The sequence below is a fragment of the Rhyacophila brunnea genome, unplaced genomic scaffold, assembly GCF_057557595.1.
Source record: "Rhyacophila brunnea isolate RB1 unplaced genomic scaffold, BYU_Rbru_1.0 scaffold_20, whole genome shotgun sequence".
Taxonomy (NCBI): domain Eukaryota; kingdom Metazoa; phylum Arthropoda; class Insecta; order Trichoptera; family Rhyacophilidae; genus Rhyacophila; species Rhyacophila brunnea.
In genome coordinates this window covers 26,365,498-26,380,826 of record NW_028232860.1, presented here as the reverse complement: position 1 = coordinate 26,380,826, position 15,329 = coordinate 26,365,498, and the positions used below count along the sequence as shown (strand labels likewise).

The 15,329-nt window shown below is 33.0% G+C and overlaps 1 protein-coding gene and 1 non-coding gene across 2 annotated transcripts in view; both read left to right on the top strand.

The window, feature by feature from the left end:
• The window catches only part of Myo81F (unconventional myosin 81F), a 217,115-nt gene that overhangs the window by 58,323 nt on the left and 143,463 nt on the right, over window positions 1-15,329 (top strand). The window contains exon 2 of the mRNA XM_085948590.1: window positions 6,154-6,293. Coding sequence (XP_085804716.1) covers window positions 6,154-6,293 — 140 coding nt within the window. The remainder of the gene's footprint in view (window positions 1-6,153; window positions 6,294-15,329) is intronic.
• On the top strand, window positions 6,547-6,662 carry LOC147071473 (U5 spliceosomal RNA). Its single transcript, XR_015070856.1, has one exon. It is a non-coding gene; the product is annotated as a U5 spliceosomal RNA (small nuclear RNA).

Below are 15,329 nucleotides of genomic sequence, written 5' to 3'. Positions count from 1 at the left end.
CTATTTATGTCGGATCTTCAGCCTACCGCCACCCTTCGCCACTGCTATATATACCCAATACGTTGCAACTTGCATGATAATACGTGCTTACACGTGAATTTTCTTATTATGCAGTAAATCCATACACGCGTAAACGGGGTATATATTATTATCTAATACAAGAATAGAACGATTTTACCATGTCGTATTTTATAAGGAAATTCATTTGTTTTGTTTACTTTGTTTGAAAATAGTACATAGTATAACACTATTATGATATACATACCATTAATAAGGATTGGTCAATGCCATACAACAAACCAACAGTAAAAATACATAACACGCAATCACGGTGTAATGTGGAGAACATACAATAGACAAAAAATGGATTAATTGCCAATGGCAAGAAAATATGGAACATTGATACGAAGAGCAGGTATGTCCAACTCCAAGTAAATAGGTTGTGATCTAATTTATGTTGTATTAAATAACAATACGTCTTGTCTTTTACCATCACAAAAAAAGTTAGTCGTGGAAATGTTTTGGTCATATTTTTGACACTATCGTTAAATTATAACACCTTATGTGAAAATGGCTAAAGACATAAGAGAAAATTACCCATGATTTTATTTTTACATATATATTTTTTTTAAATAACCATGCCTTTGCTCTTTCGTACAAGGTGATTGAGGGGGGGGGGGGTTATTACATTGATGTGCAATTAATTATGTTCCTCCATTTATATCTAGCCAGAATTAAACATGTTGTGTAGTGTTCTTGTGTTGTTTTGTTGTTTAGTATTTCGTAAGGTTTTAGAATGTAAATTGTAGTCCTGAGAGTCCATCGCTCCTTTTCTAGAATAGGGCAGTCGTTGATGATATGCCACACAGGCCGTCAGTTATGCAATGCGAATCAAGTAATAAGACGACGTCACGCGAGCTTCTTCGTGGTTAATTTAATAACGAGTTTCAAGTTAGCTGGTTAATGAAATAAGAATAGGAATGATTAATGCTTCTTTTTCAAAATCTTAATGAAACCATTTTATAATAATGTACACGTTTTTTATATTTTCACTACTCAATTTCTATAGGCCTATTATGGAATCGACTAAAATCCATCACGCATTGGATATGCCTGCACAACCCAATACATACGCTGTTTTATTTTTTGTCAAGAAGAATTAAAACCAAGAGAATTCTTCTTCACTCAATATGGCCCATTGCATTCAAAAGGTTTGACACCAAGACCGGGCATTGATCTAAACATATTGTATGTTATTAAATTTATTGATTATCATGTTATAAATAACAACCACGGTAGGGTAGTGGCAGACCAGCCGCGCTGAAGCCCTGGATCGCTCATGTGGTGAAAATCACATGCTATTTTAGCAGATATGTAGGTTTCCCGTAGGTATAGCCAATTATTTTTCAAATTTTTCACTTATCTCGATCGGCTAAAAAAAATAGTAGGTACCTATTAATTTCGTTTTTGGTAGAAAAAATTTCATTTTCACAAAATCTAGCGTTTTTTCCTGCCAAATAGCTTGTTTTCGTACCCCGTCTGGCATGGTTTTGTCAACACTGACCAGAATCACCACCGCCTTGCACTGAAAAGGGTTTTTGTAATGTTGTCTGATAGGCCCTGGCCACCGCCATCTTTAGATTAATAAAGCCTGAACATAACTTTTTGCACAAGCAACGAGTGGTCCACTTTTCAGCTGACAAAATCAGATCCCAGATTGCTTGACATATTGATTCGCCCTTTCTTGTTTCAAATTAAAATATAAAAAAATTCTCAAATCAAATATATCAGTGATATTGATATACAATATACATTCCTGTTATTCATCAGCTGTCAAAGTCAGACTAGTCCTTCACACAAAAACCGGTGGTAGTATCGATTTCCAAATAATATGTAACAGTGATAATATATGCATTACATTTGTAGAAGGTGTGTTAATATATGCATTACATTTGTAGAAGGTGTGTTAATGCTAGTGTATTATTTATAATGTAACTCATTTATCCAAATCAAACCATTCCCTGTGTGAACACGACAGACGCGTCGGTATGAGCGCTATATAGAACAATGACAGGCAATGACAGGCAATGACAGGTCACTCATAGACAACAACGGGAGGGGCGGAAAAAGTAAGACCAGTCGTTGTGAATGTATCGGCTTTCTACTTGAGTCGGCAATGCCCTGGCCCAATCCACATTAGCAATACCCGATGCAGGTAAATGAATTGTTGTTTTCAATAAGGCATTTTTGTCACCCGGAATAAATTCCCTTAGACTTAAGCATCAAGTAGAGTAGTTTGCGTGCTACTGTCCTTAAAGAAACTTTGATAGTAAATGCGAGGTAAGTATTCATAAAGGTATCCACTCTGCGGATGTACACAGACATCGAGTATCTAAAGCGTCAATTACATTGAGCTTCTTTACGAGCTGTTTGTTGGCGAATTTATAATCTGCCTGTAAAGTCGCCCAATGTAATCATCGAACAAGCTAACAAGCAGGTTATAAACACTCTACCGAGAAAAGTTGGAAGTCGGTCAACTTTAAACGCTACACGCCGGCGTGTAGGCCTACTGCGTCTGCGCAGTAGAGCGCAGTAACAACCTCCCGGTAAAAAAACGAACTACGTGATGTATCTATAGTCTATGAACTACGTTCTGTCAAAATAGTCGCTGGCTTGTGGCTTCTCAGCGAATGGAAAGTTTTGTGTGTAATCATTAAATCGCAGTAGCTGAATCGCCCGCTTTTAAATTCGCCAACAAACAGCTCGTAAAGAAGCTCAATGTAATTGACGCTTAACGAAAGTGATAATTTACTTTTATCTGTTATCTACAGATAGCACACAAATAAATGATCAATTTGATAATAGTATAGATTTATGGAAATGTCATCCATTCTCTCATTTCGGTTGAATAAAGATTATTATGCAAATCAAATTGTCTTGGTCGTAATCAGAATAATACCATCTGGCAAATTTTGATCTTCAACTCGCGCTTGGATTGATATCAAGTTTTCGGGTTCATTTGTCTTACTCAACTTCAATTGAATTAAGCGGCCAATCATTGTTGAATTGCTGAATTCGGTTTCTGCGACTCGAAAGGACAATCATTTAATTACCTTATATAACCAAATGTAGGTAATGGATTAGAAAAGTTATGCAATTCCATTACATAGAATTTATTCGTTCATACTATATAAATATTTATGAATAAAAATAAATATTTATGTTGAAACTATCTTCTTGTGTAGAGATTAAACCTTAACGTGTGTGATGACACTGATGACGAAGGGATTACGAAAAAGGACTACTATGATAAATTTAATGATTAGGTTAGCTACCTACATGTCAATCTCGCAATTTTTCCAACAGGGCAGAACTCATAAGTTCTGCAGGCCCGAATGAAGTTTTTTTAAAATATAATTCTTCAAAATTTTGTACCTACACTGAACTATAATTTATTTTCTAAATATTTTCTGTCTTAAAAATAAATTATTCATTCCGGGGAAACGCATGGAGATTCTTTTTTCTTTTTCGAACTGTACAAAAAGTTTTTTTCTACAGCAAAGATGCCATTTACAGTAAAACACTATTATTAATATTACTTACCTACATAAAAAACGAAACATAGTAAAAAAGTATTTTAGTACCTACCTACTAAAGTAGTAGGTACTAGTTATTAAACACACAAATCAATTAAAAGCCTTTTAAACAGGTTATAAATTAACATAAATGTTAATTTCATAGTGTATGGTGTTTTAGATTTTTTTAATGTCGATTTTAAATTAAGTTAAGTAGGTACCTATAATTTATATCTCAGAAATAACATAATAATACTATTACAATAAAGACAATAGAGATGTACTTAAAACGAATATGTTCTTCATACAAATTGATCTCATTGAATCGGATTTCGCCTTTCAACATCTTGTTGGTATACTGATCTATGGTAGAGTGGTGTCAGAATATTATGACGATGTATCTATAGTCTTAAAGGTTCAAATAGACTATATGACGATCGGGCACATATATGCTAAGAGCGTTTTAGTGTCTATGATCAAATCTATGTCATTCCGACATTTATACATACATATTGTATGACAGCTATCACATCGTATTTACACTCTGTGACACAGGACGCCAACATAAGAAACGGGGTTTTCGACATATATATGACCGATCGTCATAGAGTGTATTTGAAGCATTGATATATTAATATATCAATGATTTGAAGCATAAGATTATGACAGAACAGGCGACTCATATCGCTACTTTCAAATGACATAAACGCCGCTATGCCAGAAGAATCTGTCCTTCCTTTACCTATATTATATATTATATTTACAATCTTATGATGTCGAAAAGTCAAAACCTAGATAACCGAAACCAATATTTATGCAAGAGTATAAAACCAAAAGAAAAATGTTATTAATTCGACCTCATAATTATTTATTGGGTCTTATTTGTGTATGTAGATACTGAGATAAACATTATAGTTTTATTTGCACCTACTTACCTATTTAGTGCAATATATATGTACCTACATTCATGATAATTTGTAAAATAAAACATGTTATTTATGCGACAGGTGACACTAGTGTTTTTTGATGTATGTACCTAGGTATTTTAAGAAAGTGCTGATAAATAAGCATGTGAAAATGTGAGTGTGGTCCTGTCTTTATCGTCGATATAAAAACTGAAACGTCAGAATTTTTAATGCCGCGCCTTAAAAACACTCTGAATTCCCTTCAATATTTTTGATAAAAAAAAATCAGACAACTCTCCATCTTGTATAATAAATAATATGGAAGATATTTGAGTATAGTGTATAAACTCAATAATATGAAATATGCATAAATGTTGGTGAATATTGACAAATGGATAGGTGGGTACTTTCACATAAAATGTATTATTATTGGGCATTTCACGAAACGGTCTTTTCAAATATAGAATGCTAACTTATAACATGATTTCAGTTGTTTTATACATATACATCTTAGATCTTTACATCAGTGACGTCCCTAGATAAAATGCCGCCCCTAGGCAGCGCCAAAATGCCACCTCATATTTTTTATACATTATTTTTATCATCCTTCATGAGTCCAATATCTAAGAAATGTGTTGTATGGATACATTACCAACAAAATATCAGACTAATCGCAAATCTGCAAGTGTGGTCTCTTGTTTCTGGTCACCAAGGACGTTGAAGGGTAACGGAAGTAAACTAGATATCGTGAACCCGATAAAACCAGTGAGCTGATTTTTTTAATAGAAAGATATTTTCATTATTAGGTACTGAGTTTATGTAGCTATTTCTATATATTCCAAATGATTTTCCTCGATTTGCCGCCCATCGAGTAACTGCCGCCCACAAGCTACGCTCAATCTACCTACCCCCACGGGACGTCACTGCTTTACATACCTTACATAATAGGTAGGATGAGACATCAGCTGTTTTGTATTCGCGATATTGATACATACCTACAGTTGAACGAAAATACAATTAATTATTTTTTCAACAGATTATTTGTTAATTATTAATTCATTATAATTTATATGTAATTATTATTAAGTGATTTATTAAACAATTAATAATTATGTACTTACTTACCTTCATAATTTAATTAAGACAAAGTTAAAAATTTAAAATAATAAATAATAATATGTGGTCATTGTAAATTGCATGTGGTCATTGCAAACATTACAAATAAATATACATAGGCATAGGTACCTATTTATATTGAGTTATTATTAATAAAATAAACTTGTGCAATAGTTTATGTAACTGTCACTTGAATGTCAAGCCAAGATGAACTTTCAAAATGTTTCTGCATTGCATTATCAGCTCAATTATTAATGATTTAAAACGTTTAACTGAATTACAAAACGTGACAAGTTACAGCACTTTTTGCAAGCTTTTGTGAATTCTCGCGATACCTGCCTAGGTACTCCGACACGAACTCGCGGGACACTGGCTTAAAACCAATGGGGTATGTTATATTGGAACCAGTACATATTTTAAAAGTATTTATCTATTAGGAGGAATAGTCATTGACAATACAAAAAATACACAGTTAGGTAGGTAATATTCTAGCTAGCGTATACATTGTTAGGTATTGTCATTATTGTGTTAACAGAGTTTGTTTTTTCTTGTTACAGGGGCGGCTGGCAAAGTGTGCGATGTCCAGCCGGGGTCGGGGGTCGTGACGGGGGTCCCCGACATGACCCTCATGTCTGACATCACGGAGCACTCCATCAACGATAACCTCGAGAGACGATACGACAAAGATCGCATCTACGTATCCTTTTACCATCATATCGGATTAAGTATATATTCACTGCCATAATAATATTAACAAAAATCACCTGGTCCCCCGTGTTGTAGAAAGAAATACATTCGCTTTGTTATTGTCCTATCTCCTACCTGTCGGTCACCTTACCAAAAATTTGGCTTCCAAAAATACTCGACAGATGGCAGTGTTTAGATACGATTCAAAACCGCATGTAAAATGTGTTCTGCAAGCTATAAATTCTCGATTAATATTATTAACGATACTCTGGTTTCCCTTCAATACGTATAAATCTTTCGCCTTTTACTAAAGATTTCCGTGGAGGGGAGCACTCAAATGAGTCTATAGCCAATTTTTCAAATCCCGTCTCGGCGGGTACCAATCTATATCATTACTTCGTGTTGGTGCTGCCGATCGTACTATAAATATTATAGTATTGTTTCTACTATAATTTTGGCACTTAGTATGACGATATTCAACAGATGTCGGAGAATATAATATTTAAAGTATCTGCCAAAAATTCGATATTTCCGTTTGATACAAATTGGTGTAAAATACTCCGTATTGCCAACCGTACTATAATTATAGTATTTGTACTATAATTTTGGTCCGCGTACTATGTACGATATTAAACAGGTATAGTACGCCCAAAATACTATAATTTTGAATATCGTACTATAATTTAATATAAAAGTACTATAATTTCGCATTTGCCATGTCGCAATCGAGTCTTCTTTGAAAAAACCTGCGGCCCGCGGAGACTTTCAAAATATGACAACACTGAAAATACTATAATTTCGTAAATGTATAAGATTTGAAAACTTGGAAAAAAAATTGCAAAATCTCTTGACTGGTTTAAAATGAAATTTCTTGAATTCTTCGGTAGGTAAGCATTTTTGGTCGGAGGGTACCAAAATAAAAAAGGTCTCAAATTCTCCGTTTTTTTCTGAAAACAAAAAACCTATAAGTACATTTTTCATTAAAAATCTTTTTTTTTTTAATGTTTAGTTCTGAAAATTACATAATATTACTCTCTTCCAGCATTTCCAGTAAAAAATATCTTTTTGAGACGACGTTTACAGAATATTGATACCCATAGCCCACTATATTCACGCCACGGCACGAACCTGCGAATTTAGATTGTAGTGCTCGTTATTGCGTATAATAATATGTACTTCGAATGCAATATATTAAACCGTTTGTACAAAATGATGATTGTTTTATATTGAAAAAAATGGTATTACGTTAATTAATAATATGAACGAAATATGCAATCAATAAATCTTCATTTTATTAATCAACAGGTTACTAGCAGTAGCATCGAAACTCGCCATTTAGTGCCGCTGCCTGACTAGAAGATCTTGATTTAACCGGTATCATATCGAAAAAAAGTACCTGTCAATAATTTATATAGGTACATCCCTACTGATTTTACTTATTAACGCCTGCACGCATTATTAGAAATTGGAAGACAACAGTGGCGAAGACTCCACACTAGGCGATTATTTAAAGCTTACCTTCTTAAGAAAAATATTTTTTAATTGCATATTGACATATTTATATACTTAATCACTTCATTATTTTATGTTCTATAAAAATAATTTATTTTGCCAACGAGAGATGTGTATGTGTTACAAAACAATCTGCAAAGGTATTAAAAACATACCACAGCGCGCCATTTATCTTGACGTAATTAAATTTCCGATTATGTGTGAAATTATTCTGAATTTTTTTCCCCCTTAGCCCAAAGCTCCTATCGCAGAGCCTAAAACATTCGCGCATAATATTGTTGTCACGACTGCGCACTTTGTACACAATCATTGATAATTAGATAAATAAAAAAATAATTTCAACGGTGTTTAATCGAATATTAATAAATAAGTAAGTATAGATTGTTTATAAAAATAAAAATAAATTTTATAAAATGATTTTTGATGGGTACCTATAAATGTTTTGAAAAATGCGTAATTTAAACACATCGCTCACTTTTATGTCGTCAATGAGTTTTTGAAGTTTCATTCAATTAGTCAGCAGGGGGGGGGGGCAAACTGCGGCCCGCCATTATTAATTGTACTTCTGATTACGAATAACTTTTTTATAATTTTTTAAAAAAAATATTGACAATAGATCAGTGAGCCAACCGTACTATAATTATAGTACAATACTATAATTTAGATTTCGCGAAAAATGTAAAATACTATAATTTTACGCCAAATATACCAACATACTATAATTTTAAAGGATTTAAGACGAAAAATTTTCCTGTACTATATATTTTTTAGAAATACTATAATTTTTACGCCTTTGTACTATAATTAGCATAGAAAAATATGGCAACACTGCAATAGATTAAAATTTGTTTAGAAATAGTACGCGATTGATTTTCAATAGATATTGATAGTGTACCGACAGAGCTACAACTTGAGATTATTGATCTGCAGTGTGACACTGATTTAAGAGAAATGCATCGTCGTGAAGAAATCTCCAAATTTTACAATGCCCTTAAAGATGATGCAAGAAAAATGTTCGTTATTTTTGGATCAACCTATATATGTGAACAAACATTTTCGATCATGAACCTCAATAAAAATTCTTTACGATCAAAAATCTCCGATGCCCATTTACAAGCAGTTTTGAGAATATCAACTACAAAATGAACACCTGAATTTAAAAAAATGTTAAAAAATGTAGAACAGTTTCATTCTTCTCATTATTTTTTTTGTAATGTTTATTTTTCGTGATAATAAAGAGTGTATATCTAAAAATGGTATTTTACTTTCGGCCCGCCGCTCATTTTGAATTCTTGAATTTGGCCCTCCATCTAAAAAGTTTGCCCCCCCCCTGAATTAGTGTGTCGTTGTCATTAATTATTAGTGTGTACCTATTCATTAGTAGTAAATATCGTACTATTCTCGTAAGTATACCTAACAAGTGTGCTCTTTTTATGAGATCTCCACAGCCTACCTTTTTCCAAAAGCCACTGGAAGACAATGGCTAACTGCATCGAATATTTACTCATGATTCAAGGCAATGCAACACGACATTGACTACCTACTGGTAACTATTTAACCACAAAAGCGTGAACAGCTTCAGATATTTTTACGCCGGCAGTCACGGAAGACACGTCATGATGGAGGAATTCTCCTCGTTACGGAATTACTCTGTTCAAAATCGTGAGTTATGCCGACGATTTGTTGACTGTCCCATTATACCTTTCCAAAAGCATGGCAGCAGCGAGTTTTATCGTAAGTGCATGATTTTTCTATCCCTCAATAAATGCGTTGTTTTTTAAACATTCAGAGCGGAATGCAGAAACATTTGTCATAACTAAAATTTCCTTAGCAGAAAACACTATGCAGAAACATTGTCCTTAGTTAAGATCATTTCTATTGAAAATAATACCATATTTAAAAATTCTCGTTAGGTAAATTAGGTAAATTATTTTATAATTGTTAAACGATGACAAAAATATGACAACTGCATTTTATAAATGCAATAACTATAAATACATATCTATATTAAATTATAATACTCTTATGTTTCCGTTATAAGTCATTATACGTGATTCCACAGGCACCGCAAGATATTTTTTTAACATGGTAACACTAGCGTTAAGCGTTATTCTTCACCTGGTATTTTGTATTTTTGCGGGTTGGCGTATAAAAGTAAAATAATATTCTACAAGTACATGCCAAAAGAATTAACACTATCAATATCCATATTGAGATACATTGTTAAATGAATTTGAGTGTATGGACTGTGTTATGGACATGCGAATTTATTTTGACAGCAGCTGTCAGTGGTAAATGGTAATACAGAAGGGGGCGTGTTCATAACAAAAGTAGTCTATGGTTAAGGATTCCTTAACTCTATACTCAGGATTGTCTATAGTTAAGTCATGCTTTTCGGCGACTTATCCTTAGGCACGAAATCTTAATTGTGCATTCCGCTCTCAATATCTTATTTTACTAACATTTATCAGAGTTCAGGTTATTCATCTTAGGTATAGGAATGTTTTTTTTTGCAATTGTGGAACTTGAAAATATATTTTTTTAATAATTTGTTTTTAGAATCTGTATATAGATGCCAAAATAATTTAAATTAAATTGTTAGTAATTTAAAAATATGCAACTGCCTATGTAATAATAATATCTTCTTCAGTAAAAAAAAGGTTTATGAAAGAATTATCAAATTTAATGATTATGTTTAGAACAATATCCTCATTTATCTATTGTGTATTGTCAGTAATTATTACGTTAATACCCGTTTATTGGTAAAAATAGATCATAGTGTAGTGATAATAGGGTAGTGTAGATATATAGATAAACCACACCCGCCCCCCACCACACCCGGTCTTAATCGGGAGTATCACGGGACCCTACGTTTGGATTTGAAGCATCATTTTTTATGACTGGGAATATCTCTGGAGCTACAACCCAAGACTAAGGTTGCCATAGACTCAAATGTGCTTTGACTGAATTTACATGACTTTAAATTTAATTGTCAATGCTATACGTTTAAATCTTTCCGATATAATACGAGGGTGGGTCAATAATTCCTTAGAAAAAAGCATTAAAACAGTTTTTTTTTTGTATTTTTTTTTATTTCTCAACATAATCTCCTTGGAGCTCAATACACTTGGTTAGACGTTTCTCAATATTTTTTAAACCGTCAGAAAAATAAGTTTTCGGAAGGTCCTCAAAATAAGCATTTGTCCGATCGATGACTTCTTCATTTGAAAAAAAACGTTGTCCACTTAGCCATTTTTTTAAGTTTGGGAAAAGGAAAAAGTCACTGGGGGCTAAATCTGGCGAATACGGTGGGTGGTCGACCAATTCGAACTTCAATTCTTCAATTTTAGCCATTGATCGTAAACATGTGTGAACACGGGCATTGTCCTGATAAAAGAGGATTTTTTTCCTGTTTAAATGAGGCCGTTTTTCTTCAATTTTGTTTTTTAGCTGGTCCAATAAAGATGCATAATAATCCCCTGTTATTTTTTTTCCTTTTTCCAAATAGTCAACGAAAATAATTTCACGTGCATCCCAAAATACAGTAGCCATAACCTTACCAGCTGATTTTACGGTTTTCGCCTTCTTTGGACATGGTTTGCCTTCGCAATCCACTGCTTTGACTGTTCTTTCGTCTCGGGAGTATAGTGGTGTATCCATGTTTCATCTACAGTCACAAAGCGACGAAAAAATTCATCCGGATTGCGTTGCATGAGCGACAACAGGGCTTTAGAGGCCACCACCCTATTGCGTTTATTGTCGACTGTGAGCAAACGCGGCACCCATCTTGCAGAAATATTTTTCATGCCCAATTTGTCATGTAAAATAGAAATGACGCTACCTTTTGAGATCCCTGTAACCTCAATTATCTCACTCAACTTTAATCTTCGGTCACTTAACACCATATCGTGGATTTTATTGATCATTTCTGGTGTAGTCACCTCTACAGGACGTCCTGAGCGTGGTTCATCCTTTGTTGATGTACGACCACGTTTAAATTCATTTAACCAGTTATAAATAGTTGCAAGTGAAGGAGCAGATATGCCGTGAACTAAATCCAACTCATTTTTTTATTTCCTTTGCTGTTAACCCTTTTATATTAAAATGTTTAATAACAGCTCTAAACTCAATTTTCTCCATTTTCCATTTTTCCATTTTCCACAAGCAATTTTTTTTTAAATGTACGAGAAACACACAACAACCCGACCAATCTGATTGAAACTCCGCAGCATACTGAATCGGTAGTGCCGCTGCATGAAAACAAACCGCTTACAGTACTAGTCGCGCCACCTGTCAGCTTTTCTAAGGACTTATTGACCCACCCTCGTAGATCACCGTAAACTGTGATGAGAAATACGTACAATTTTCTGGACACGCCAGTAAGTATGACTGTAAATAACTTTTTTTCGTTTACTCCATAGCCTACCTATCTCCAACAGGGACTCGTCGACACTGTCATATAGATCAGTGGTTCTCATGTGCGGCCACTAGCGCTTTACAGAATAATATTTCAAAAAAATATTTATAAAATTATGAAATTGGTTGACTTGTCTTGAATTTCTGTGATGAGATCATGTGTGAAATAGTCCGTTTCTGAGAATAAAGTCAATTCAAAGAATTGGCAACAATTGCTTTATTAATATTGTCGACTTTTCCTACTACTGTATACTATGAAAGATCATTCAGTGTAATGCTCTTCATATAAAACAAATATCGAAGCCAGTTGACAGAATGATGTAAACTAAGAAGCAGCCATTGGAAAAAAGAAGTAGGTATTGAGGAATTTCCATTTAAATTATTTAAAAAAAAAAGATATGTATGTACTAAAATGTTCAAATGTCTTTTATTAATGGACTTGTCTTTCAATAAATTGATCCATTTTTTTAGTAAATTAAATTTAGCTTTATTTTTTTCAATCACAATAAAAGTGAAGTCTGGTGCGGCCACCAGACGTTTCCATAGTTGTCAATTGTGCGGGCACAGTTAAATTTCACGTGAGAACCACTGATATCGATGCATATTCCGAATGATTTGTTGCGTCGTTGAATTTGTTGATTTTTTCTGAATCAATTTCTCCACAGGTATCCAATCAGAGTAAAACAAATACTGAGTCAAAATACCAGGGCTTTTAATTAAAAATAGGAACATGTACGAATGATAATATATGTCTGATTGACATTACTGTTTATCTAGGTAGTATGTATCTTGTAATGTTTTCTCATCTGCTACAGCTACATGCTATTCCATTTGTCGTTTCACGCTGAACATGTTTTCATAGCTCGCAGCTGTAAAATCGATCACTGAAACCGCAGCCAAATTCACTTCCGATCTAGGATGACATGATTCCGTTCTAATTACAATACATAGAGCATGATTAATTTTCAATCATCTGCCATCCTAATAATATTATTGTACTTATGTAGGTATATGGCCCTTCCCAAACTATATGTATTGTTTTACTTTCGTTTACTACGACATAATATTTATGCGAAGCAGGATTTTCTTATTACCTAGTCCAGGAATGCAACTTTCTAATATTGTGCCTGATATTTTTTTTTTTTTTTATTTTATTTATTAAGGGGGGACATGCTCGTCGAAGGTAAAAATTGAATTTTTATTGTATTTTCAAACCATGATCCTGGACACTCCTTAAACGTTGTAGATAATCTATTTATATAATTTTGAAGCCTTATTATCCTTTATAGTTATTTTAAACATTTGATGACTGCATAAAGTATTTTTGTTACATAAAATAGTATTCTTTTAAACCTCTCATGTTCAAACACGCGCGTCAATATGATTTTACTCCCTACTTCAATTATAGTTTGTCAATTTATGGCTACGGCCGTAAGTTGTAGTTTAACTACTGGGGAATGACAAAAGAAATGGCGTATTTCAAAAAAACACTACCTTATTCTTAGGTCAATAATTATTATAAAGCAATCATTATTCATAAGATGTTTATCACACTTGAATGGTCAAAGACATAGCTTATAATAAGTATCTTTAGAATCATCTTCTAATGTGTTAATCTTGCCGATTTTTTGAATAATAAAATGCCTAATTCTTGTCAAATTTGGGATCACAGAGATTATCAATATAATTTTTTATCGTGAATATTTTACAAAAATTATCTCGTGATAAATTATACTAATGGTTTTATAAATGCGTTTAAAAATGAATGAATGTAAAAAATCTTAACACCACTGCACAGTTATGTACCGAAATATGACTATATTCTAAAACATTAGAGCGAGAGGTTTAAAAGAATACTATTTTATGTAACAAAAATACTTTATGCAGTCATCAAATGTTTAAAATAACTATAAAGGATAATAAGGCTTCAAAATTATATAAAAAGATTATCTACAACGTTTAAGGAGTGTCCTGGATCATGGTTTGAAAATACAATAAAAACTCAATTTTGACCTACGACAGTTACATATTAATTACAAAAATTTAAAATATAATAATGAAAAATTATTGCAACCAGCAAAGTTTCCATGTATACATTATAATATAGTTAAGCATAACAAGATAGAGAGTAAGAATAACATAAATTTTAAGAAATTACATGAGAAAAATGAGGAAGAATAATGAATAATTAAATTATATACAAAAAAAGGTAACATAAAAAAAATATATATAATATTATATTATATAAGTATATATATCTATTTATACAACATTTTGGAGATGGCGCGTTTAAATGAAACAGGTGTATTATTAAAAGGATCAACGGTGGAGAAATACATATTATAATTTAAACAAGAGCGCCTGATATCAAGAAGATTTACAATTCGAAGACCCAAAATTATCGAAATCAGTAAGAACTTCTTCTTCTTGGTCGTACACTCATGGCTGACGATTGTGACCACTTTTTAATTTTACCATCCTTTGAGCGACCAAGACTTTTCATCCTTCTAGATCTTCCGCTTCTCTCAGGGCAGAATGAATGTTGCCCCCAAGTCAGCTCTTTCACTTGGTCCAGCGTGCAGACTCTCTTCCTCCGCTTCGCCTTCCCTGGAGGCCATCCAAAACCACCAGTCTCTCCAGGTTGTCCGGTCCGCGCCATATGTCTAAAAAACCGCAGAATGCGTCTCAGACATATTGTCGAGATTAAGAACTTCAAAAACAAAATAATTTAAATATTTTCATATTTTTTTTACATATGGAAAAGCAAGGAAGAATAAAAAAATCGTCATGCAGTTTTTCATTAATTCAAATATATTTTATTAATATGTATGATACTGTTAATTCTGATTTCAATTGAATGTCCATTTTGAGGTTAGCTAACAAAAGTGTCAACAAACTATCAAATCATACAATCACAAACAAACAATCGACCATTGCACGATTGATACCCAAGCACGAATCAAATCGCGAAAATACCTTTTAGTAAAATTCTTCCGTTATCATACTCGTATTATACCTAGTTCTAGATTTTTTGGGCATAGTAAATGGATATGAACGTCATTGTAGTTATTGATTGGTATATTTTTATATAATAAATGACATTTGACACATTTGGTTA